This window comes from Blennius ocellaris (genome assembly GCF_963422515.1).
Source record: "Blennius ocellaris genome assembly, chromosome: 4".
In the NCBI taxonomy this organism is placed as follows: Eukaryota; Metazoa; Chordata; class Actinopteri; order Blenniiformes; family Blenniidae; genus Blennius; species Blennius ocellaris.
This window is the reverse complement of record NC_137653.1, coordinates 12,585,409-12,608,593: the sequence shown is the minus strand read 5'-3', so window position 1 is coordinate 12,608,593 and position 23,185 is coordinate 12,585,409. Positions and strand designations below refer to the sequence as shown.

Genomic DNA, 23,185 nt, shown 5'->3' with positions numbered 1-23,185 from the left:
GTTTGAGTACTTCCGGGTTGAATAAAGTCTTCCGGGGAAGAAGAACCTAAAACAATTTTAAATGTAACCTTGGCCTTTGATTTCATTTTACATTATATCATGTAAACAATATAACAGTTATTTTGGTGTGTAAAAATTATATTATGTTTTTAGAATAAACATTTCTGAAGACAAAACGCAGACTGCTCTGTGACGTCACTTCCTCCCTCCTGGCCCTGGACCCGCACGTGTCCAGCACTGGATGTTGACAGTACTTGTAAAAGTCCAAATACTGGTTCCGGCTGCGATTAAACTATCGTAATGCCGAAGGTGAAAAGATCCAGAGGAGGAGGGGGCAACGCTGGAGGGGAGAGGACCGGAGGAGCGGTGGCCCTGGCCGACCAGATCCTGCAGGCCGACACGGTGCGAGCCCGAGACCGACTTAAGGGCAGGGACACCCGGGTGGAGAACCAGGACGAGTACGTGGACGAGCGTCTGTCCAGGAAGATCCTCCAGCAGGCCCGCATCCAACAAGAGGAGCTTCAGACGGAATTTGGACCGGCACCGGAGAAGAAGAAGGCTCCGGTCACTGTTCTCGGTAATGTAAATGCATGCGCGAGGCTTTAGATATTTTTAACTGGACCAGCTGATCCATGGTGCTCGTGTTGTTAACGAGTGGATGTTATTCACTTTATACACAGACTTGAGTGCGTGCACCGTTCTTATTAGCTGTAATTTGTTTCTCGGGTTGTTGTTTGATCTAACATGTGTTGAATAGTAATAGAATAAGATGAGAATGTTATTAAAAACATTTCATAAGATAAATAAAAACTCTGGCAATGCACCCTAAAGTAACATTAACATCTCGTGTCCAGTGTATTCAATGTTCTTCTGTTCACCATCCATTTCTCACAGCTTTTGTTCCACGATTTCAAAGGGTGGTTAATAGGGGTTGCATAAAAATCCAACAAAGTGAAAAAGTTGCACAGACAACAGTAATTTTTCATTTGATTCCAAGCCAAGTGGACATGTTTCCCATTTCTGTTGCTCACATGGTCCGCTCTTGTCTTTTCCATTCGATCTGTTTTAGGCCCGGACTCTCAGGATGCGGACTCTGATGAGGAGTGGCCGGTGGTGGGAGCAGCAGGCGCCGGGGATGGCGATGCCGAGTGTGACACAGAAATTGTGGTCGATCCCGAAGATGAGAAGGCAATGGAGATGTTCATGAATAAAAACCCTCCAGTCAGGCAAGAGACATAAGTGATCACGGTTATTGGAAATGATGCACTGTGTGAGGTTTCTGCTTAAATGACTCCTTTACTGTGGATCTTGTAGACGGACGTTGGCTGACATCATCATGGAGAAGATCACAGAGAAGCAGACTGAGGTCGGAACAGTGATGTCGGAGGTGTCGGGGTGTCCCATGCCCCAGCTCGACCCGAGAGTTGTAGAAGTCTACAAAGGCATTAATAAGGTGAGTCGTTCTTATAGTCAGACATCTATGTGCTTTTGATGGTCATCAAATGCCTCCTGAATCCATCTAGGAACAAATTGGTGACAAAATAAGTAGTTTAATAGAGTAATAAAAATAAAAAAAAGACAAACTTGAGATATATATAGCTACTATTCGAATGACTAAATTTAACATCATATACTGTACAAGCATCACCAATTAACCATGACCTTTGCAATATACTAGACAGTATTGTCCACCAACATCATACAAAAAACCCAACTTTTTTTTCTTTCTTTCCTCTATTAGGCACATGTACTTTTCATTCATAACTCGGGAGACTTTTTGTATTTCTAAACTTCCAACACAACCCGAAAAATAAATTGTCAAATCACAGGCCAGACTGGCTAATCTTGTAACATCTTGTAACATCAATATTACAGGGGGTGTAACACACCCCCTGTAATATTGATGAACTTCCAGATATTGGAAGTTGTAGTTAAAAAAAAAAAAGTAACAAGCAAAGATTTACTGTAAATTTTTTTGTGCAATAAATTCGGAAGCCATAAGATCAACACGAGTCCGTGCCGCCTCAATGTCACTATAGGCGTATGAGTGTGGAGCAGAGGCTTGTTGCAACAAACAAGCCCTTTTAAGACGGACTGAATAATGTTTAAGTTGGCAATGTGGAGTCTCAATGTGTTGAGTTTGAATGTGCAGAGCCGTGATGTAACATGTTGTCATTGTAATTCCCCGTTTGCTCCAGGTTCTGTCAAAATACCGCAGCGGCAAACTACCAAAAGCCTTTAAGATCATTCCAGCGCTCTCGAACTGGGAACAGGTTCTGTATTTGACACAGCCTGAAACGTGGACTGCAGCCGCCATGTACCAAGCGACAAGGTCAGTCCTCCGCTTTAATACAAGTTCTATTGATAACTTTGCACTCATATGAATACAAGACGATAATCTTTACATTTCTGTTATTGTCGTAGGATTTTCTCCTCGAATTTGAAAGAGCGAATGGCCCAGAGGTTTTACAACTTGGTGCTGCTGCCTCGAATCCGGGATGACATTGCAGAGTACAAGAGACTCAACTTTCACCTCTACAGCTCGCTGAAGAAGGCCCTGTTCAAACCAGGAGCCTGGTTTAAAGGTGAGGCTTAAACAGAGAGGCTATTTGTGTTTTAAGGGTGTCACGTGAAATTCTTTCTTCAGGTAAGTTACACAAATGATCGTCAGTCATTTAATAATGATCATCGTAATAGAAACGTGATCACTGTGGTGTTTCTGAGCTCAACTACGTTGAATAAAAATGCAATTTTCCCCAACTAATTTCTAAAACCTTTAATATTTGTGCAGTGTTTCCCCAAACAGCTGGGTGTATCACATTCCTTTCAAGCATACTGTTTGTTTCATTTAATATCCTGAAAATGCTGGGCTGAGATTTCATGTGACAGTAGGGGGGGAAAAGCAGTGGGTAATGTAAATGAAAGAGGGGTTATTTTTGATGTTTTTTTTTGAAGAGCCAAAAATCCCAACTTTCTGGGACATGTCGCATATCTAATTTCACCAGTAATTTTAGAAATACTGAAAGCCCTGACGGAGGATTAGCCAGTGTCTACAGGGTAAATAACAGCGCTGCTTCTGGGAGTATAGTAATTAACACATTCAGAATTAATTGGGTCAAATCTTCCTTTCCAGAACTGATTGTTAAAGTTTTTTTTTGTTTTTTTTTAATCCTGCCAGTTGTCTGTTCACAAATTGTCTCAGCTTGACTGGACTGTTTTCCCCAAACATCCCCGTGACCGTGACCCCGTGATCCCCGTGAATGCGAGTCACGACCACTAGGGGGCAGTGCTGCTAATGAATACAATAATTGGTGCAGAAAGAATGATGGCGCTCGTACACAACCTGGAGTATCCCATTTATGCATTTACTCAAAAGTAAACCTCAATATTTGATGCACATAATTCTTTTATAAAATAATAGTCTTTTTTTAATGTGGTATTCAATGTCATCCAATTGCTACGTTTTGTTTTATGTTTCATTTAATTAAATACATTACAGTTGGTCCTACTACATTTCAGTTTCTACCTTTATGAACTCTGAGTACAACATTTTTGCATTCAATGCCAGCAAACATAACTTGACAGAGCTGTTTATGCTTGAATCAGTTCCACAAACGTTTATCTTGAGGTTTTTGTTTGAGTCATTGATGTTTTTTTTTGGTTTTTTTCCATCTACACCAACACAGAAAAGACAGATTCTTGTGTTGTACTGGGTTTCCACAATAACCTTTTTATCCGTAGGATTAAACATGATTTTATAGCACCTGTTACATAAGTCTTTTATGACTTGATTGACAATACTGGATGGGGGGGGGGGTCATTTGTATCTGTTACAACTGGCAGCCACTATTGAAGGGTTTCATGTCGACAACCGTTTTCGAATCCTGGTCCTGCCGGTTCCCAATCCTGGGTGTTCTCCAAATTTGCCTGCATCAACACACACGATCATACTAAGTGGCACATTATCAAGCTTTCTGATGACATAACATTTAGATTGAGGTTGGAGCAGGAACTTTTGTGATACATGCAGAACGGTGGCCATGCTGGACCTGGATTTGCCGCCTCTATTTAAGACAAAACCACGGTGAAAGTATATTGTGCACATGGCAGCTTCTGTGACTTTTCTGTCCTGCTGCAGAAGATTACACATTCTTGTTTTACTTGAATGGAACAGCATCAGAGATGCTTTTGAAAGGGGGACCAGGGTTCCTGTTTGTCTGCTTGTTATGTGAGCATCTGAGCTGAAAGGCAGCATCCATACCTCCGCAAAAATTATCTGCAGAAACAGGTCAAGCACAACACTTGGTTTCAATTGTGAACGCGCCCTTAATGTCACTTTGGCATCAGCACAAACTTGTCTGATTACCTGTCAATTTCTATGCCTCTGTTGTCACGCAGGTATACTGATTCCCCTGTGCGAGTCTGGTACATGCACTCTCAGGGAGGCCATCATCATCGGGAGCATTCTCTCAAAGTGCTCGATCCCCGTGCTCCACTCCAGGTGAGGTGTCCTTTCAGTCGATTGCTCCAGAACACAGATTTCAGCTCCTTAATTGCCCGATGAAGGATTCAGCTCGGTGGCCTCGACATGACCCACGTTGGGATTTTGGGCAAGGCGGGGTCAGGTTGAAGGTTGCATGTAACATGTACTCTTTCGATTGTCTTTCAGCGCTGCAATGCTCAAGTTGGCCGAGATGGAGTATAATGGTGCCAACAGCATTTTTCTGCGTCTGCTGCTCGACAAGAAGTACGCCCTGCCTTTCCGTGTACTCGACGCCTTGGTGGCTCACTTCCTGTCATTCCGCAATGAAAAACGTGTGCTTCCTGTGCTGTGGCATCAGAGTTTACTCACCCTGGCTCAGCGCTACAAAGCCGACCTGGCCTCCGAACAGAAGACGGCACTGCTGGAGCTGCTAAAGATACAAACACACACGCAGGTTTCGGCAGAAATCCGCAGGGAGCTGCAGAACTCTGAGTCGAGGGACGTTGAGATCGGGCTCCCCGTCACAGTTGAAATGGACTGAAACAGTTTGTTCTGATCTGTCGCTTTCTTATTCGCGTTTCCTCAACATGAAGATTATTTCAGTGAATATCGTGTGTTGCCAGTCCCCTTCCAAGGACATTTTTAAAGATCAGAGTGTCAGTGCTATATTTCTATATGAATGGGTTTGCACATTGAAATATGCACATTATTAGTGATGTTGATGTAATTCCATACCAGGAATCCCTGAGCATTTACTGCCGAAGTTACAGAGAAATGTTGGCTTGGTAATATACACATTTTCTTCAGTGAAAGAAACTAATTTGATATGTGCAAGCAACTATTTGGATTAAAAACAAGCAAAATCCATAAATGATGGTCACTAGTGTTCTTTATTATGCATTACATACATTTAAAGTATACTATCTGGTAGAAGAAAGGTAAAACCACTCTATTGTTTAAATGGTCAACTCATGGTTGGTTTAATTGGGTAAAACCAAGTTTGTTTACGTAGTCTACCCATAAGGTTTAGTGTGTCCTGCATTACCATTTAATTATAGCATTGTATCCGTCCTAATATAGAAACCTGCCAAACACCAATTGTAATGCTACAGAATATTTTAAATGAATTCTTCGCACTTGATGTAAGACTTGACTCAAACTAAACACAATGTGTTATAGTCCTATTTGTAAATTCAGTCTCTACTACACATTATAATAAGAGAATGAAAGCCTAATAGATTAAGGTAATGAAGACCCATTCACCTTTCTTTTTTTTTTTTTTTAAGTGTGATTAGATTAGTGGTCGGTGGGACGGTACGCACAGGGCTGTGCGTAACGTAGGTAGCGCGGTGCCGCGAAGTAGTTCACCGCCGTACCTCTAGGGGGCGTAGTAGTGCTGCAAAGTTTAAGCTAGCAGTTTGCAGCGGCGAGCAACAAGCTCGGCTTCCTGCAAGTCGCTGTGGACCGCAAAGTTGCTTTTTTTTTTTTTTTCTCGAATAAAGTGCAGATTTAACTACATAATCATCATTCTGAGGCTCACGTGGAGTGTCTTGAGCAGCAATGTTGGAGGTGCGCAGGGGGGTGGGGGGGTTGCGTCGACGCACAGCCTTCGTTTACGTATGCAGCAGTTATTATTTAAATTATTATCTTTGAATTAAAACAGTCCGCCATGATGGCTCACCAACTGACGTCAGCCGAACGGGACGTCCCCTCTCTCTCAAGTGTGTGGCGGGAGTCCGTTCAGATGGACAGCTCCGTCGTTGAGCCACGGGAGAAGAATGACGCCTGGGTGGTCCTCCGGGCGGGTTGCGACCCCGCAATGACCCGGGACCTCAGAGTGCTGCGCAACCTGCGGGAGAAAGAGGCCTGCGGCCCGGCCTCCTCCTACTCCTCCTCCTCCGGTTGGGAGCAGACAGACATCCAGCCACACATGAGGAGGACCCTGACAGAGTGGATGTTGCAGGTACACCCATGTTGACTCAGCCCCCCCATCCACTAGCCCTACCAGAAATAACCCCCCTCCTGTCCTGACAGGTGTGTGAAGAGCTGCATTGTGAGGAGGAGGTGTTTCCCCATGCTGTGCAGTACCTGGACTCCTGCGTGGCCCGGTTCACTGTGGAGAGGTCCAACCTGCAGCCTCTCGGAACCGCCTGCATGTTTCTGGCCTCCAAAATGAGAGACATGGTCCCTCTGACTGCCAGCAAGCTGTGTGTCTACACCGACAACTCTGTCTCAGTCCCAGACATCCTGGTAAATCTCTCATCTCCGGTCGACCATTCAACCAAGGCAAACACAAGAATGACCAGCAAACATTATTAATAGATCCTCAACAACCACAATTATTTTTTAGTGTCATTGTACTGCTGGTGGAGGAGCCCCCATTAAAGCTGCAGTGGGAAAGTAGTATCTGGACGAGAGGTTGCAGATCGCAAACAGCTTAATATTTACCCCCCCCTCCCATGCCTGCCTACAATGACATAAGAGAGATGTATCGTGGTTACAAATCTTGCATAATAACTTTCATATCCTCTGTACTATCGGGTGTTTGTGTAGTTAAGTGCACTCTGTTGAAACATAGGTCGGGCCCTTTATATACATAAGGATTATCAAAACGCAAACAAAGGTTTTATGTAATCGCTTGGCGTTCAGACCCCATTGTTGTTAGCCTTACAACAGGTCCAAAAAAAAAAAAAAACACTTCATCAGATGCAACAAAACTCTTCTTTTATCTCCCAGTCATTACACCCACATACTGTGACCCTCCAGTCCAAAGTTTCCTTGGCTTCTTCCCTCAGTTTTTTTTTCCAAGTCTGGATTGTTTTTGCTGTTGTGGCATCTAATTGTGTTCCTCTCCTGGAAGCTTGAAACTTCTAAATATCCATCACGACAACATCACACTGCTTGTGTCGCTGCAAATTAGACCTGTGCTATCAACACATCATTTCTTCCCCGATTTCTGCAGAAAACAGTCTTCTTTACACCGTTATGCAGTTTAAGGGTGTAAATACGTGCACAAACACGTGCACGCTCTCACATACACGAGGGCTTACTGAGTTTCAATTTGAATAGGTTGAGCATATTGAGGATATTAAGATGTTTGAAACACTAATGCGATCCAAATATCCTTAAGCCTTCTCTGATACATAAACGTGTCCAGAACCTTTCCACACTTATTTGTAGACTAACCAAGAATTGGAGGTGTCTTCTCCGATTTTACTTAAAGCCACCTTGAAAGGCTTTCTGGCATGCATGACAAACAAGATTCTAATTGCAGCTCTTTTATGAAAGGATACAGCTTGACGAGGAGTAAGGCCACTGGGGGTGGATTGGCTCACAGGAATTTGTGTGTGTGTGTGTGTGTGTGTGTGTGTGTGTGTGTGTGTGTGTGTGTGTGTGTGTGTGTGTGTGTGTGTGTGTGTGTGTGTGTGTGTGTGTGTGTGTGTGTGTGTGTGTGTGTGTGTGTGTGTGTGTGTGTGTGTGTGTGTGTGTGTTGCAGCAGTGGGAGGTGGCGGTGGTGTCCAGGCTGGACTGGTGTCTGGCCTCTGTGGTTCCCTCTGACTTCCTGGAGCTGATTCTTCACGCTCTCCCTTTTGTTCAAACCCCCCGCCGATCAAAAATGCGCAGGCACGTTCACACCTACATTGCTCTGGCAGCTCTGGGTAAGTGATATGATAACGGTACCTACACGTACAGTGTTCTCTATATAAATCTTACCAACAGGAAACGTGTTTCAGGAACAGGTGGAACGTTGCACTAACACTCTCCTCACGATAAATCACTGCTGCGGTGACCTGTGAGCCAGATATTATCATTCAAAGCAAAACAGCAGGTATTATTTTATCCATTGTAACCGAATCAGTGATACCATCATGTCTTAATGATTCTATGATGTAAGTGTGAGACGAGCGGACGTTCCAAGCAGGGAACAACAGGCACAAAGCCGCCATAACTTTGATTACGTCGCGTCAGCAGTTCATTTGGGAGGCAGAGAGCTGAGTTTGTGTAATCATGCTTTGTCTCCAGTGAAAAGACCTGCGTTTGACCATTCAGCTGGCTGATTTCCCACGGATCTCTGTGATGTTGCCCGAGGCAACAAGTCACAGGGATACAGCCAGTCGGTACCAATTCGGACAGGCTATAACATTACAGCTCCTCAAAATGAAGATGCCGTGCGACTCTCAACAATGTAACCCGTTCACGGAAGGTGTTTGGGACTGAGTGGCAGACTTTTTTCCCTCAGCCGTCTCCTGCCTGAAGCAGTTTAGGATATCACGTTTGTTTTTCCAGCACTTGGCTTTGTCCATCGGGGTGTGTCTCCTGCGGTGGCATCTGTCTAATTGTCTGTTACCTAATACCTGACTGGGATACTGAGAAAGATCTCATTGTTGTGCTTAATCATAAAACAATGTGCAACAAATCATCGTCCTCTGCCCATCTGCAGAGAGGAAAAGTAACAAAATACAAGCAGTTAAGGGGAGTTGACGTAAAAGATGTCAATCGAGGGAAAAGACACAAGAGGAACCTGACCACAGAAAAAGGGATGTCTGTTATATATATATAGAGAGAGACCACTGACATAGAGGAAATGAGTCAGATAAGTCAATGAGGACAAGACAACAATTCATGTCCTGTTAATAGTATTACACAGAAATGTATGAATTTAGTACTAGCCAGTAGAAATATTTTAACCAAGGGATACTTGCTTCTTTTCCACTTTTATCACATTTGAGAGACTGTACGATTTTCCTTTAATCTGTATTTTCCTTTTTAATACCGTTTTTACTGAAACAACTACTGTGGATGCAAGTTCCTCATGCATTTGTTACTTCGCTATATAAATACCATTTAAAATTAAACATCTGGGGCCTTGAAAGTATGTTTTATTTATTATTGTATTGTATTTGATATCCCATCTCAGAAGCTAAAGGCTTGTGAGGGCGATTAAACGTCATACAGTTTGATTTCTACTTGGGAGAATGAATGTACTTCAACCATCTATGCTTTTCTTCAGACAGCAGGCTTTCAGTTTTCCTACCCTCCACTGTGGTGTGCGCCTGCGTGAGCCTTGCCATGCAACGGCTGAAGTTGCTGGACACTGCCGCCTGCCCATATTTGGTGACCAATTTCTTGGCTAGCCTTTTGGCCATTGATCTGGTAAGCCCAATGTTTGACTCGTCTTCTCAGTCAATGTTGATTTTCACAGAAAGCGGTCGATCGTGTGATGGTGGTTTAAAAAGGGTGTATGTGGACTTAAAAAAAAAAAACTGTCCTTGACCATATGCGTTTTGCCTCATCAGTACTGATAACGTCGGGTCTGTTTCTCTTTCAACGTGACCCTGAACAGAGTACAATCCTCCTCTGCTGCGACCGGCTGGGGAGCGTGGTGGAGCTCAGCCTGCCCGCCTGCTTCCTGAACAGATCGGCCGTGCGCGTCACGGGGATCGGCTCCTCCTCGGCCGAGAGCCTGGACGTTGCGCAGACGTCTGTGAGATCACCTCAGGAAATGATGGTGAAACACTCCTCTCCTCCTTAAAAGGTTGCGACGAACTGCGGATCTCACGGCAGAAACACGGGGCAAAATGTTTAAAAGTATCGCAACTGGTTTTACGCACGTTTGTAAAAAGTCTTCTTTGTTCTGTGGATTTTATATAATGTTGATTTTTTTTTTTTTTTTTTTAATGAAATACCTGAACTGACAAGTTTTAATTCAAACTGTTCATTTGCACTGAACGTTTGAAGCAATCTCTTGCATATGTTGATCATATTTACTTCTATGTATTTTTCTGGCATCTGAAAGCTCAAGTGTAACTGCATTGCATACCCGCTTTCAACATGCACTTTAAAGTCACACAAAAACCAGCAATTGAGTTCTTTGCTGTATGTTTTGTTTTTTTGTCTTTATTATTGGTGTCACAACAGCATAGCACATCACAGTTGGAAATGGTGTGTCAGCAACTTTGGCAAGCTTGTTTTTTTTGTATCCATTGACAAAAAAAAAAAAAAAAGATTGAAATTTCATGACAAACATTAAATGATACAAAAAAAAAAAAAAAAAAACATTTTCCCTGTGTCACTTCAATTACAAGAGAGCTGTGACATTGAGTGGAACTCGTTTCTTAGATGTCCAGTATGCAGGATGTTTTGGTTGCCCTCTCTGGCAGTTTGGTAGCCAGTATAGATATTTATGAAGGGCTTACTCTTAATAAATCAATTCACAGCCATTCCCAGGGTTGTCTGCGATTTCATAGTAAAAACGCAGTGAAATGCTTCTGAAAATAGAGTCCCTTAAATCTCACATACTGGATATTTAAATGTAATGTTCAAGAGTCCAGGAATGTCAAGAATTTCAGTTAAAATAAAAACATACAGACATTCAATTCTCAATTAACTTCGGCGTGCCAGAAAATTAAACCATAAATAATTTAAAAAAAGAAAAACTTAAACAGTATGGCTTCACCTTATGCAACTTCTTTTTACACAAGCGCCATACTCAACTGACGGCAACTGAATAATCAGTATGCCAGTCAGATTTCAATAGCCAGTGTTATTCCAGTTAGACGCTTCAAAGTGATGTCGATGTGCAGCCCAACCCGTCGTTACAGATACAAAAACATGCTGTTATAAGCAATCGCTAATAACCAGAGCGGATATCATAATGCAGGATTATCAAGTCATCCACATGGATGTGAAACTCATGCTCAAGCGCGATGATAATTTGTACACATAGTTCATGATTTTTCCCCATCAACTCCAACATAAAAACAATTGTTTTAGTCACTATATTGCAGCATTTATACATATTTTTTATGTTAAATGGTGGATTTTTGCATTTAGCTATGTATAATACTGCACCGTCCCAGATACCACGACTGATCTTCAGTCGCAATATTCGTAAACATACAGTGACGCAACACCTCATGATGACCTTCAAAGAAAAAGAAAAAGGGCCTTGAGGAGAACCGGCTTCTGAATAAAACTGCCACCTCAATGGAGAGTCACTTGTGCACGTTTCCCCGAAGCAGCAAAAGCAGGTTCAACTGGTTGCCTTTGTTTTGAGTCATATGGTGACAAATATTGTCGTCACCATCAAAAGGAGCAATTCCAGTAAGAAAACTCCAGGAAGTCCCTTTTCCACAAGCAAATATCCTGCTTGGCACCTCTGGTTTAAGTGTTGCCCGAATCATATTTTCACTTTGGTTTTCATGAAATGTCACGTTGCAAGAGAAGAGTCTCAATACAAAACCACACAGTGACCACAACGCTTTACCAAACTGCCCTGTTGGCTCCATTTGCCACTCAGTTTCAGAATACAAAAAAATTCAGCTACATTCAAGCATTAGTCCCCATTGGGTTTGTATATAAAAAAAAAACAACAACAAAGTTTTCTCTCATTGAAGTTCTCCGCACTCTTACTGCAGTTTTGGTTTTAAGTGACTACTTGAAGCCGTTTTCACCTGAGAAAAGTCAATTGCACTTTGCATATTTAAACATGTAGTTTGATTGTCCCAGCAGGTGATTTTGAACCCCTTTTAACACCAGCTGAAAAAAAAAAAAAAATGAATAACCCTTTTCCCTTTTTGGTTCTGTGTAATTCCTGAAGTTATTTATCCAGGAAGATAATCTACAGTGTTCTGGCATTTTCACATAATGCACTTTGGGTCTCATTTCTGCGGCCATTTACAAACTGAATTATAATGAAGTCTTAAGTCAACGACTTTTTCACGAGGAGCGATCTTCAACTTGCGGCAGGCCCTCGGATGACCATGGCCTGCTTGTATGCCTCTGTGACGTTGTCACAGTCGGTGATGGAGAAGGCGCTGTCAGCCACTCCGGCCTCGTAACAGTTCCAGGACCTCAGCAGCCCGTCGGCAAGGATCACGTCCTCTTGGATGTCCAGGAGGTTGTCGGCGGAAACTGAGCCTTTCATGCTGGCTTTGGCCGGTTTTGCAGTTTGGCTCGGTGGCCTCACGCGGTCTGGGAGGTCCAGCTGGTCGAACGACTCCGAAGACAGGATGCTGTCCTCGCTGATAGCGCTGCTTGGTCTCGACTTGGCACCTCCGCAGGGTAGAGTTGCTGCCAGCTGGTCCAGAGAGCCAAACTCCTGCAGTCCACCCGAAGAGAACTTTCCATTGCGCTTAAGGATGCCCTTTCGATGTGTTGGAGCTGACGGACACTCTTTAGTTTGTGTTGTCCATCCAGAGTCATTGTTCTCGGGGGAGGACGAGTAATATCCCGACTCCTGCTCTGCAGGCTTTTTCAGGATACCTTTGCGAGGGAGCATTGCAGCTGCAGGGTCGTTGGCTGGTGCCGACAAGCCCAGAATGTTCTGCGACTCCACTGAAGCTGCAGCCTGGGTTTCGCTCATCGCCTTCTGTTTGATGCTGTTTCGTCTCTTGAGGATACCCTTGGAGGGACGAGCATCTGTGCTTCCTTCAAAAACAGTCTGGGAGACGTTGTTCTCTTTGCGTGACCTTCGCAGAGAACGCTGCCGAACGACGTCTCCGCCGCCGGCCTGCGAGCGGAGCAGGCAGCGCATTTTGGAGCCGTTCTCCAGCAAGGGCCTCGATGTACGACGCAACCAACTGGCGACGCTGGCCAGACCACCCGGGTGAGATGTGGATGTAGACACCGGAGGGGGCGTCTGCTCTACTGCGCTGTTCCTTCGCTCGGACAGTAACGGCTGTTGGTAGCCCCAGTTGAGCCACCAGTGTCCAGCAATCTCCTCAATCGTTGCTCTGCGCTCGGGATTTACCATCAGCATCCAGCGGATAAGTCCACATGCATCTAAAAGAAAGAAGTGGTAGGAGAAACATATTTAATCTCAAGTTCGTCACAATAATCCATCTCGAAGCAAGTGAATCAGGTCAACCGAGCTTGGCCATGTGTCTTGGAAAATGTTTCAGTGATTTCATTAGTTTATCTCGATCCGATTCAGTTGCTTTCAGATCTTATTGTTAAACAAAGCAGATACACCAACTTATTATTTGGATGACTGTTAAAGTCAAGAAAGCTCACCAGATGGGTTGTTCGGTTTACGGTAGTTCCCAGTGCTGATCTGCTGGACCAAGGTTTTGTGGCTGTTCCCATCAAATGGCATGGTGCCGTGAACCAACGTGTACAACAACACACCAAGAGACCACGTGTCCACCTCTGGCCCGCGGTACGGCCGTCCATTCACAATCTCTGGGGAGGCGTACAAAGGGCTACCACAGAAGGTCTGGAGGAACTCGTCACCATGGTAGAGGTTTGATAGTCCAAAGTCTGCAATCTGCAAGAACCAGAAATGGAGGTCAAAGGAGGCAGTTTTCCAGTTACTGTCAGACACCGAAACACAGACAGTGTAGACCAATGGTATTCAACAAGTGATGTAAGCTCCCAACAGATTTAAGAGTTAAAACAAGTCATGAGTTACCAGAAGTAAATCAGGAGTTGACTGGATGTGTGTTATTTCAAACTATTTACAAAAGTGATCATCATGATGCCACAGTAAAAAAATAAGCAAGTGGACACTCTCTCAGGAGAGAGAGAGCAAAGGCTTCACTAATACATATAATATAAACCTGGACAGATATTATTGCCTCCTGCAGTTGTTGACTGAGAAATACTTCTCCAGGTGTGTACATGCTCATTTCTTTCTGTACACGGTTGTCTCATTATACGCACCTTGACATTGCCGTTGCCGTCAAGTAAAATATTTTCCAGTTTCAAGTCCCGGTGTACTATTCCATTCTGAGAATAGGGGAAAAAAAAAAGAAGAGAGATTCGTTTTCAGTTTTTCATTAGTATTCTTTGACAACACATGACCTCCGATAGGGCCATTACGCATCAGTTTACTAGAAGTTGACAACATTACATAAAAGGATTATTATCTACTGGGTCACAACACATTCTTTTCCAAGGGAAGACTTTTTTTTCTTTTTCCGGCGCGTCAGCCAAGCTTCATTGTCCTTGGCTCTGCGGGGGGGAATGCCTTCGACTCAAATTGTATTTGCTTCGCTTTCAAAAATGCAGGTCAACTATTTCTTACGTACGCCCAGTTGTTGTTGCAATGCGCACATTCCTTGTGGTTTGCGTTATGCGGCTGTTAATCGTTAAGATGTGATTATAAATTCGAGAGTTAATTCTCAAGTAAGGGATACAATGAAGATGGTGAACACATTGTTTCCCCACTTCACTAGCCTCGATTTGAAAAAAACCAACCAAAAAAAACCAAACAAACCCAAAACGATTAAATAAAACCATTAGGACTCCTTGAAGGTGAAATAAGGCCGATGGTTCATGCAGTAAATGAGTGCAACTCACTCTGTTAATATTATTTAACAAACATTTACAAAAGGCTGTGCAAAGTGCTGAACCGCCACACTAAAACACACTGAACTCTAAACGCTTGTAATTACACAGCTCCGGTCTCCGGGAACAACTGATTGTGTGTGTGCTCTGTCCCTTCACACCCTCATTAAATTGTTAGACGGTGCCTGTGTGTGTGTGTCAGGAAGGCTGGCCTTTCGCCCCGACGCTGTTGCTGCACAGACCGACTGTTCATCTCGCCCTGCATCGTTCTCACAGCTTCCCAGCGCAGAGCGCGGGGCTGTCAGTGAATGATGCCCATTATGTAACTTCGGAGGGGGGCTCGTGTGCTGGAACACAACCCCCCCCGACCAAACCCCCGAGAGGGGCTGTGCATCATTAAGCTTTACATTTGATTAACTCACAGGCCTAATGCACTCTTCCACTGGACTCGGGCTGTACGTTCGGAAAGCAATTTCAACAAAGTCGACATGCAAAAATGTTTAAATGCCTCACCTGGTGGCAATAGTGTACAGCAGAAACGATCTGCCTGAAGAAGTGCCTGGCCTCTGGCTCAGAGATGTTCCTCTTGTCACAGATGTAATCATACAGGTCTCCTTTGCTGGCATACTCCATCACGATCACAATTTTGTCCTTGTTTTCGAACACTGCGAGACAAAAGCGCACAAGCACAAGGGCTCGGGAGTCAGGACTTTCAGGCCTTCAAAGCATTTTTTGATATGAAAACTGTGGGCGCAGCCCGAAGCTCCCAGTGATTAGGATAATCCAGGCTCAAACAAACATGCAGTGAAGTGAAGAAACACCGACTGATGATCGTCTCATCAGGCGTGATGGGCACCAGAAGACACGAGGCCCTGCATTATCCCCCAGTGATGTTGGTGGGTATGGCAGGGTATCAAAGCTTATATAACGGAGCTCGGCTCCTTTTTCAGCACAAAGACTTGCGTGACCAAACGCTGGACCTCAAACAGAGGCCGGATTGAGACACGATTTTCCAGGTATCACGTTTCAATACAGCGTGCAGCAAAAAAAAAAAAAGAGATGCAGTCAACTGCTGAAGAGCAGACGAAAGTCAAACCAAACGTTTTGATACCGTACCTTCATATATCGTGATGATGTGTGGATGACACAGCGAGGACATGATCTCGATCTCCCTGCGAATGTGAACCAGGTCTTGCTCATCCTTGATCTTCTCCTTCCTGATAGACTTCACAGCAACCTTGGATTAAAAAAGAAAAGATTCCATGACTTTAAAAGAATTGTATCTTGGCGTAGATGTTTTAATTGTGACATAATGAGAATTATGGCCCAAATCAGATGGTAAGAGGTTGTTAAAGTTGTCACTTTCTAAAGGGAATTGGTTGGGACATTGGCTGTAGTTCATGTAAACATTTCTCAGGTTTGCTCAGATTGAAACAAACTTTGGAGCAACGACACCGGTTCAGTGCCGAAGTACAAAAACTACCAGATATATTGGTGGCCAACAGGCTAAGGAAGTGAGCTTGTGACAAGAGAGCTGCTGGTTTGAAACCTGAATCTTTACTCCGACATCCAGTTTTGCTTCGACCTTTCGGAAAACTGCACCCAATATGTGAAGACGGAGCTAAGGAACAGTCAAAGTGGCCACACGTGACATAAACCGGAATGTGTAATTAAAACTTAAGATGGATTAGCAGAGATGTGCAATCAAGTTAGTGAACTGCCAGGGAGCAAGATAATGTATGACTGAAGAACATCGATTGAAATAGTAATTATTGCAGATCAAGTAAGGATTTATTCAATCAAAGTTTTCCAGGAAAAATGATGATAGAGTATAAATAACACCAAGGCAGTCATTGTCAATCGGAGCTCATTATTGAAGATGTGAAATTACACGTCAATTTCTAAGTTTGTGGAGAAACAAAAAACAAAATTCAGCTTATAAGCAATGAACCGAAAACTGCGCTCTGCCCTTTCCAACGGCGCCAAAGGAGTAAAGTCAAGTATTTTCTGCGGTAAAGAAAACTATTGTCTCCCGCCATGCTTGCGAGAACCTCTTTAAGTTAATTCAAGTGCGAGTAATAAGCGTGAGCTCTGTATTTGCAGCCTTTGTCAAAGACTGTATTCATCCCTTTGAATTTGTCGAGTTTGTCTTGTGGGGGTGCGGATGCTTGGGATTCCTGTGCCGCGCTTAGTGCGTCATCCGTCTACCCCAAGGTGGAAGGGTGTCATGAGGCACCAGATGGCAGTGGTAGTGGTGGTGGTGGTGGTGGTGGGGTGTCCCTGTCTCCCCCCCTCAAGGCTACAGACACGAGGAAATGAGTAAGGCAGCAGTTTCAACACAGGCCCCGTCGCCCGTCATGAGTCACTATCTGCCGGCGAGGATGCGCCTCCCGGTCAGCGCCGTTTTCACGCCACACAGACATTTTTCCGGGGAACTGAGGTTTCCTGCTTTTGTTTGCACAGCGGTCGGACTCACGATGCGCTCACACCCATGTGAGGATACCGGCGTGTGTGCACAGTTTTGTTCACATCTATCCGCTCTAACGCAATGGCCACTGACGCGTTGAAATATTCGATATTTCACACACAGGCTGCATTTCTCCATCTTTTTTTTTTTTTTAACATTACCGACTTTGTGATGCATATTAAAACTGCTTCTTTTAGCTCAAACTCACTTTTGATAGAACAACATAAACTGGTTTGTTTGTACGTTACCATGCTACCAGAACTACTGGTCTAACTTTTAACATAATTTGGGTAAAGATATGAAGCACAAGTCAATGAATAAGCCTTCAAATTATTTTGGGGACCATCTTCATGAATAGTTTATACAATGTGCCACTGTTCCATTTGGAAATTAACAGAACAGAACTATAAAACTTGGTATTGTTGTAAGTGTGCCATTTCTAAGTGTTGCAAACTGCACAAGAAAATAAATATGTAGAAATGAAGATTCAAAATAAGGAAAACATGTTACACTATTTTTTGGTGATTGTGTCTGGTGATTGTGTGTCGAACCAAAAATGAGAATTTAATACGATGGCTCACCATTGTTAATCCTTGAGACCCTTAACCTCAAACAGCCAAGGTATTAAGTTAGAGGAGTATCCTACTTATGACGATGAAACATGTGAATGTAGAAGGGCAAAGAAAGCAGACCAGGGCCTCAAATCCAACCCAATATATTACATTTAAATCACAAACATAACACTTTATAATTCAAGCTTATGACTGCATATCTCCTAAAACTTTTTATAATCATAAAATGATCTGCCCTACTTATGTCAGGGGCAATTAAATCAAACGTAGTTTAGCTTTGACCTATTTCTTTGCTAACGAAAATGTTTAAAAAACATGGGTTGGTCAATTAAGCGTTCATTATACTTTTTACAAAATTATCGTTTTTAGGTTATGATAGTACTGCATGATTCATCACTTTTTTTTTTTAATTGTTACTATTAAATGTGTTTATTCGTCAATCTAATGACGTGTGTAGTTGTGAATCACACAAAGAGCAGGCTGGGCGTCGAAATGGGACGCGCGGATTCAACATCCATACGACGCACCGAGTGGCAGATCAACACTACGCTAATGTGTCCCGTGAACCCCAAATCTAAGTGGCTTATGTAATCCAACGTGCGCGCAGAGACAATAGGAACAGCTGTAGAGCCACAGCACGCAACATGAAGCTACCGTTTTTTTTTTTTTTGTTGTGTCACCCACAGTGGATCAGATTACACTCCTTTGTCCATTACGCTTTCAGTCCTCCAGCAGGTAAATGGCGTTTCTGCCGTTTCAGGTCCGCACGAACTGCTGCCATTTGTCTGGTTTAAGTTCGAAAACACAAATTGGGGTTGATCGGGTGTTTTGAGTATTTGAGGCACCACACGGTCGGGACACATTGCCTGCAGCGACGAACCTTCACACGCCAATAAAAACAGCGGCGTGGCAGAAAGTGGTGTCAGGCGGTGAGAGAGCAGAGGTGTGGACAAGGCTCAACTTGTATCGCCGCGTGTTTACTTCAAGGGCTGACGGGGAATTCCTGCTGCTCTATCGTCTCGACGACCAGCCGCTTTCACTTGGGCCATACGTGATCTTTAAATAAGATAATTTCTGGAAAACCCACGACAGAGCAGCTGGACCCGATTCACCGACAAGAGCCACAGCTCTATTTGGCAGTTTGTTTAACCACTGAATTCATCAGACAATAAAAAAGAAAAATCACTCTATTTGGTTTTTGTATTGTATCATTTTACTACCAGTTATATTCCGCAGAATGTTTGATCTGGTCATAAAAAGAAAACATGACCCAGGTTAAGAGTCCAGTGACCCAGATTCTGCAATGTTTAGATAAGATCAACAGTAACTTTATGAGGTCGGATTGTAAAAAAGTGAGAAGGTTAGATGGAAAGATGATTTGATTGTCAAGTCAAGTTGAGGCTGGAGATTATAAAGTTGTTAACCTGGATCCCATCAGGTCCAGAGCTGCAAGTTGCTATAATATTCCTAATGTGTGTGTGTGTGTGTGTGTGTGTGTAAAGAACCAATGATTAGTTTCGGCTTTAAAATGTTTGAAAATTATACAAATGGTCAAACTATGTTAATTAAAGACAAGTTGCAACTCATTTAGTCTCGTTCATGTTGGGCAAATTGTAATCATTTTCTGTTCATTTTCAGCGGAAATAAATTATTCCAAATTGTTATTCTAACTTTTCTTTAGTCTGAATAACTCCACATGAAAAAAATATGGGACGCTATCTGTGAAAGTACCCATTTCATGAACAAAAAGTTGTTTCTCTCGTTTATGGAATGGGCACAGCACATGGCTGGACAGCTCTTGAAAAGGGTGGTTTCATAGATAACGTGTGATAAACACACACACACACACACACACACACACACACACACACACACACACACACACACACACACACACACACACACACACACACACACACACACACACAGACACACACACACACAGACACACAGACACACACACACACACACACACACACACACACACACACACACACACACACACACTAAAAAAAAAAAAACCCAAAACCCATTTCCATGTGAACAACTCGCACTCAAACAGGTTTGAGAAATCCATCATCCACACAAGCCTGGTGTTTGCCTGCATATTTATGGCCTTTTAAAAGCTTATCTCAACCCAGACTGTTTTAAATACCTCCCATTTCCCTTCAGGTTACAGAGAACTGGCCTGAAAAGGTTACTTATGGTTTCACAGGAGAGCGGACTGAGAAAGTTACCCAACTTTCCTGTCTGAAAGTCCCTGCTGGGAGAAATTCACACAGTCCATTCTAATCAGACACTTCCTTTATACGACATACAGTAAATCAGCCCACTGAATCAGATTATGTAAAGACTTCCTGGGTAGGATGTAAGGTGGGGGGGTCTTGGTTTGACCTCAGATGGAGGGCCAGCTTTAAAAAGGTGTGAAAACACTGAACGTATTAAACCCATATTTTGTGCATTTTTGTTTTAAAATGTTGACTTATGTATGAAGAATATTTTAAAAGCTGGTTCTGCTTATGCATCATTAAGTTGTATGCTTTAATTTCATTTTTCACAAACGACACACTCAGAGAGCGCAGTCAGTATAACTTGCACCAATAAGGATTAATGAATCAAAAGATTTGCTAGTATTTCCATTTTGTTACAATAAAAAAAGGAAAGTCTATGTAAAGAGGTAGGAATGTAACACTTGAATGCTCCTATTCATTTCTGTGTGCCTTCACCATTTAATGTGTTTAGTATCCTTTAAAAAAAGACTTCAAATTAGTCATGGTAAACTAAAAACAAGACATTCAAATACAAAACTACGTTATAGAGGAATCATCATCAAAATTAAAACAATTAAAACATGATTGGGCAAATGTGATGACGGTTAGAGCATTAAAAAAAACAACGTCATTGTCAAACGCCTCCTTTGTGACAGATCATAAACAACATGTGATTAAAATCACTTTTCCAGGTTCCATAGCCTGTGAAGCAGATAACTTCAGTAAAATAGGCTCGTGTCTGCTTTAAACAAGTGTAAGTCTTTAGCTAGACAATCTACTTTATCACGAATCTGTACCCTTAGCTGTACAGGTAGATTAAAAAAAATCTACAGGTAGATCAAATCTACCTGTGAGCAGACTGCGTCTCCTAAAAATAGCTCCGTCTCCAAACAACAGGTGGCCCTTGGGCAGGAGCGCAAACAGAGTTGATACCGGGTCGACACGGGTTTCGGGTTAACTTGTTTCCCTGTTATCTGGTGACCAACCACCTTCATGGCAGAAGATGTTGACAACCCGACAGAAATCCGTAACTGTCCCAATGAACACCGTTTCGTCACATGTAAAAAATAACGTTTCGAAATTTTCGTGAGTCTTCACAGCTGTGACCGCAGTAACGACAGACGCTAAATGAAAATCGGTCACCAGTCAACAAGGAAACAAGTTAACCCGAAACACCGGGCCAAGACAGCCAGTGGACTTGCAGATGTGGATCGTGAGGTTCGAGTCTTACCAGTCTGCCCGATCTCTCTCTGGCTTTCTTCACCTTGCCGTAGGTCCCTTTGCCCAGGGTCTCCAGGAACTCGTACCTGTGCTTCAGGTTGTGTTTGTGGTGGTGTCTCTTCACGGCTTGCTTCTTCCCCGCCGCCGGGCCAGGAGCTCTCCCCGCCGGGGTGTTGCTGTTGACTCTCCCGGCAGAGAGCTGCGCGGCAGGTGGATCGTCCATGTCGGCTTCGCTGAGACACTTTCAGTTCGGCTCGGTTTCCAAGCGCATTCCCTCCTGTCGTGCGGGTACTATGCGGGTTAGATTGTCCTCCAGCAGCGGGATCGTGTCAGGTCGCCTCCACGGTGAGGTACGCACACACACACACACTGCAACAGGTACGAGGGCGCGTGGGCCGGAGAGCAGCGTCGCCCCGCCCACGCGCACAGACATCAAATAGCAGAGAGGGGCGGTGCATTGGCAAAGGAGGAGCGATGGATTAACTTGTTGCCGAGTGTTACTAAAAAGAGATATCAGTCGTCCATCTGTCACCTCTAACTACTCGTGTGTGCTACTTTAATTTAAAAGATATCGCCGCATGTCGTCTGATAACTTAACCCCGCTCGCCCTCTCTAGTCTCTTTGCAATTACAATAATTAAGACAACCGGCGCGCGCAGAGATGAAGAACAAACGCACACTCATGTAGTCAACTTTCGCACTGGAAAGTTTCTTGGTGGAAGAAAATGTTCTGAATTATAACTATTTTCACTGACGACGTATGAGTGCTTTCGTTTTAGATGGTTGTACTTTTACTATATGCAAACATTTTATTCAAAGCGTGCAGTGAGCTCATACAATATGTTGAATATTAAAAAAATTTAACTAATTCGAAAATGTTTACTTGGACTGTCTTATATGTGAATACACCCCTGATCTTTCCCATATTGTTTTAGAAGACAGGGATTTTTTCTCTCTCTCATTTCCATGGTTGAAGTGAACCCCCGTGTAACTCTGCCAAGTTCGAAAGAAACGTATTTGGGGTTTTCCATGAACACTGATCTGTGGGACTTTGCTCAGAGGGGGAGTCGACCCATGATAGGATTGTTTGTTGACTTGTTCCCTACTCAGACCCTGAAAATATGAACCAAATCGAAAGTCCCACCCACCTGTCCTTTATTACTTTGTACAAAGTGCTAATCACTACCCCACTGATTAAATCACGTTTTACATTCACACTTTGTTTTGCTTTGTTTATTTGTTTGTTTTCAAAAATGATTGAATGTATACAACATTTAGTAGTTTTGTGAGAATCTGTATATTGAAAGCTATGTTGTGTGCTACATGATTGACATGTGTTTCTCATTTCATTTCGTTTTCGTTCAGTTAATCGAATATTGTGATTTAATCTTGTGGCTCCTTCTTGACAATAGCTGTTTCAAATCAAATTTGTTAGAAGGGCACTTGAAGCTCTGAGTGTCATTACAGATGAAGGCCACTAAAGGGCAGCATGCAGTCAGTACGTATTTGCAGGAAGGTGAGTTAACTGTCCTCTGAGCAGACATCATGGAAAGAAAAAGCAAAAATCAACAGCCTAAATCCCATTCAATAACAATTACCGGTCTAATATGGGGAGATTGATGCGTTTCTGTTAACTTAAATTTAATAAGACGTTACTCATGTCAGTTGTCACATTATATCAGACGCTACAGATGAATGTAGGTCTCCCAGAACAAAACGAGCAGTTGATACTAATATTCACACACGTCCTGTTATTTATTTGGGTCACTTGGCTGCTTCTTCACAAATTCTCTCTTAATTAACCTCTTAACCCTTTTCGTCTGTCATTGAGTTTGCACAGGAACGTGCCAGGGATTCATTATTTGTGCAAGAAGAGGAACGCT

The 23,185-nt window shown here is 43.2% G+C and overlaps 3 protein-coding genes across 3 annotated transcripts; 2 read left to right on the top strand and 1 right to left on the bottom strand.

Moving 5' to 3' along the window:
• The first annotated feature begins 218 nt into the window (after window positions 1-218).
• On the top strand, window positions 219-5,325 carry bysl (bystin-like). The gene is made up of 7 exons (XM_080494668.1): window positions 219-577; window positions 1,070-1,226; window positions 1,315-1,453; window positions 2,199-2,332; window positions 2,425-2,585; window positions 4,399-4,501; window positions 4,670-5,325. The coding sequence occupies exons 1-7, from the start codon at window positions 301-303 to the stop codon at window positions 5,022-5,024; spliced, it is 1,326 nt and encodes a 441-aa protein (XP_080350794.1). The 5' UTR covers window positions 219-300; the 3' UTR covers window positions 5,025-5,325.
• An 830-nt stretch (window positions 5,326-6,155) lies between these two features.
• ccnd3 (cyclin D3) lies at window positions 6,156-10,016 on the top strand (the record flags this gene model as incomplete). The annotated part of the gene is made up of 5 exons (XM_080495424.1): window positions 6,156-6,446; window positions 6,518-6,733; window positions 7,980-8,142; window positions 9,495-9,637; window positions 9,828-10,016. The coding sequence occupies 5 exons, from the start codon at window positions 6,156-6,158 to the stop codon at window positions 10,014-10,016; spliced, it is 1,002 nt and encodes a 333-aa protein (XP_080351550.1).
• Window positions 10,017-10,403: 387 nt separating this feature from the next.
• nuak2 (NUAK family, SNF1-like kinase, 2) lies at window positions 10,404-21,565 on the bottom strand. The gene is made up of 6 exons (XM_080495751.1): window positions 21,314-21,565; window positions 15,890-16,010; window positions 15,287-15,438; window positions 14,147-14,212; window positions 13,499-13,751; window positions 10,404-13,267 (listed from the first exon to the last, which is right to left on the bottom strand). Exons 1-6 carry the CDS (start codon window positions 21,524-21,526, stop codon window positions 12,219-12,221), a joined length of 1,854 nt encoding a protein of 617 aa, XP_080351877.1. The 5' UTR covers window positions 21,527-21,565; the 3' UTR covers window positions 10,404-12,218.
• Window positions 21,566-23,185: the final 1,620 nt, after the last annotated feature.

Bases quoted from the DNA above. Each gene is read 5' to 3' on its own strand.
- nuak2 (XM_080495751.1), bottom strand. From the start codon at position 21,526: ATGGACGATCCACCTGCCGCGCAGCTCTCTGCCGGGAGAGTCAACAGC. The intron at 16,011-21,313 runs GTAAGACTCGAA...TTTTAATCCAAG, and splicing joins GAGAGAGATCGGGCAGACTG to GTTGCTGTGAAGTCTATCAG. The intron at 14,213-15,286 runs GTGAGGCATTTA...CCCTATTCTCAG, and splicing joins CTGTACACTATTGCCACCAG to AATGGAATAGTACACCGGGA.
- bysl (XM_080494668.1), top strand. From the start codon at position 301: ATGCCGAAGGTGAAAAGATCCAGAGGAGGAGGGGGCAACGCTGGAGGG. The intron at 578-1,069 runs GTAATGTAAATG...GATCTGTTTTAG, and splicing joins GGCTCCGGTCACTGTTCTCG to GCCCGGACTCTCAGGATGCG. The intron at 2,586-4,398 runs GTGAGGCTTAAA...GTTGTCACGCAG, and splicing joins ACCAGGAGCCTGGTTTAAAG to GTATACTGATTCCCCTGTGC.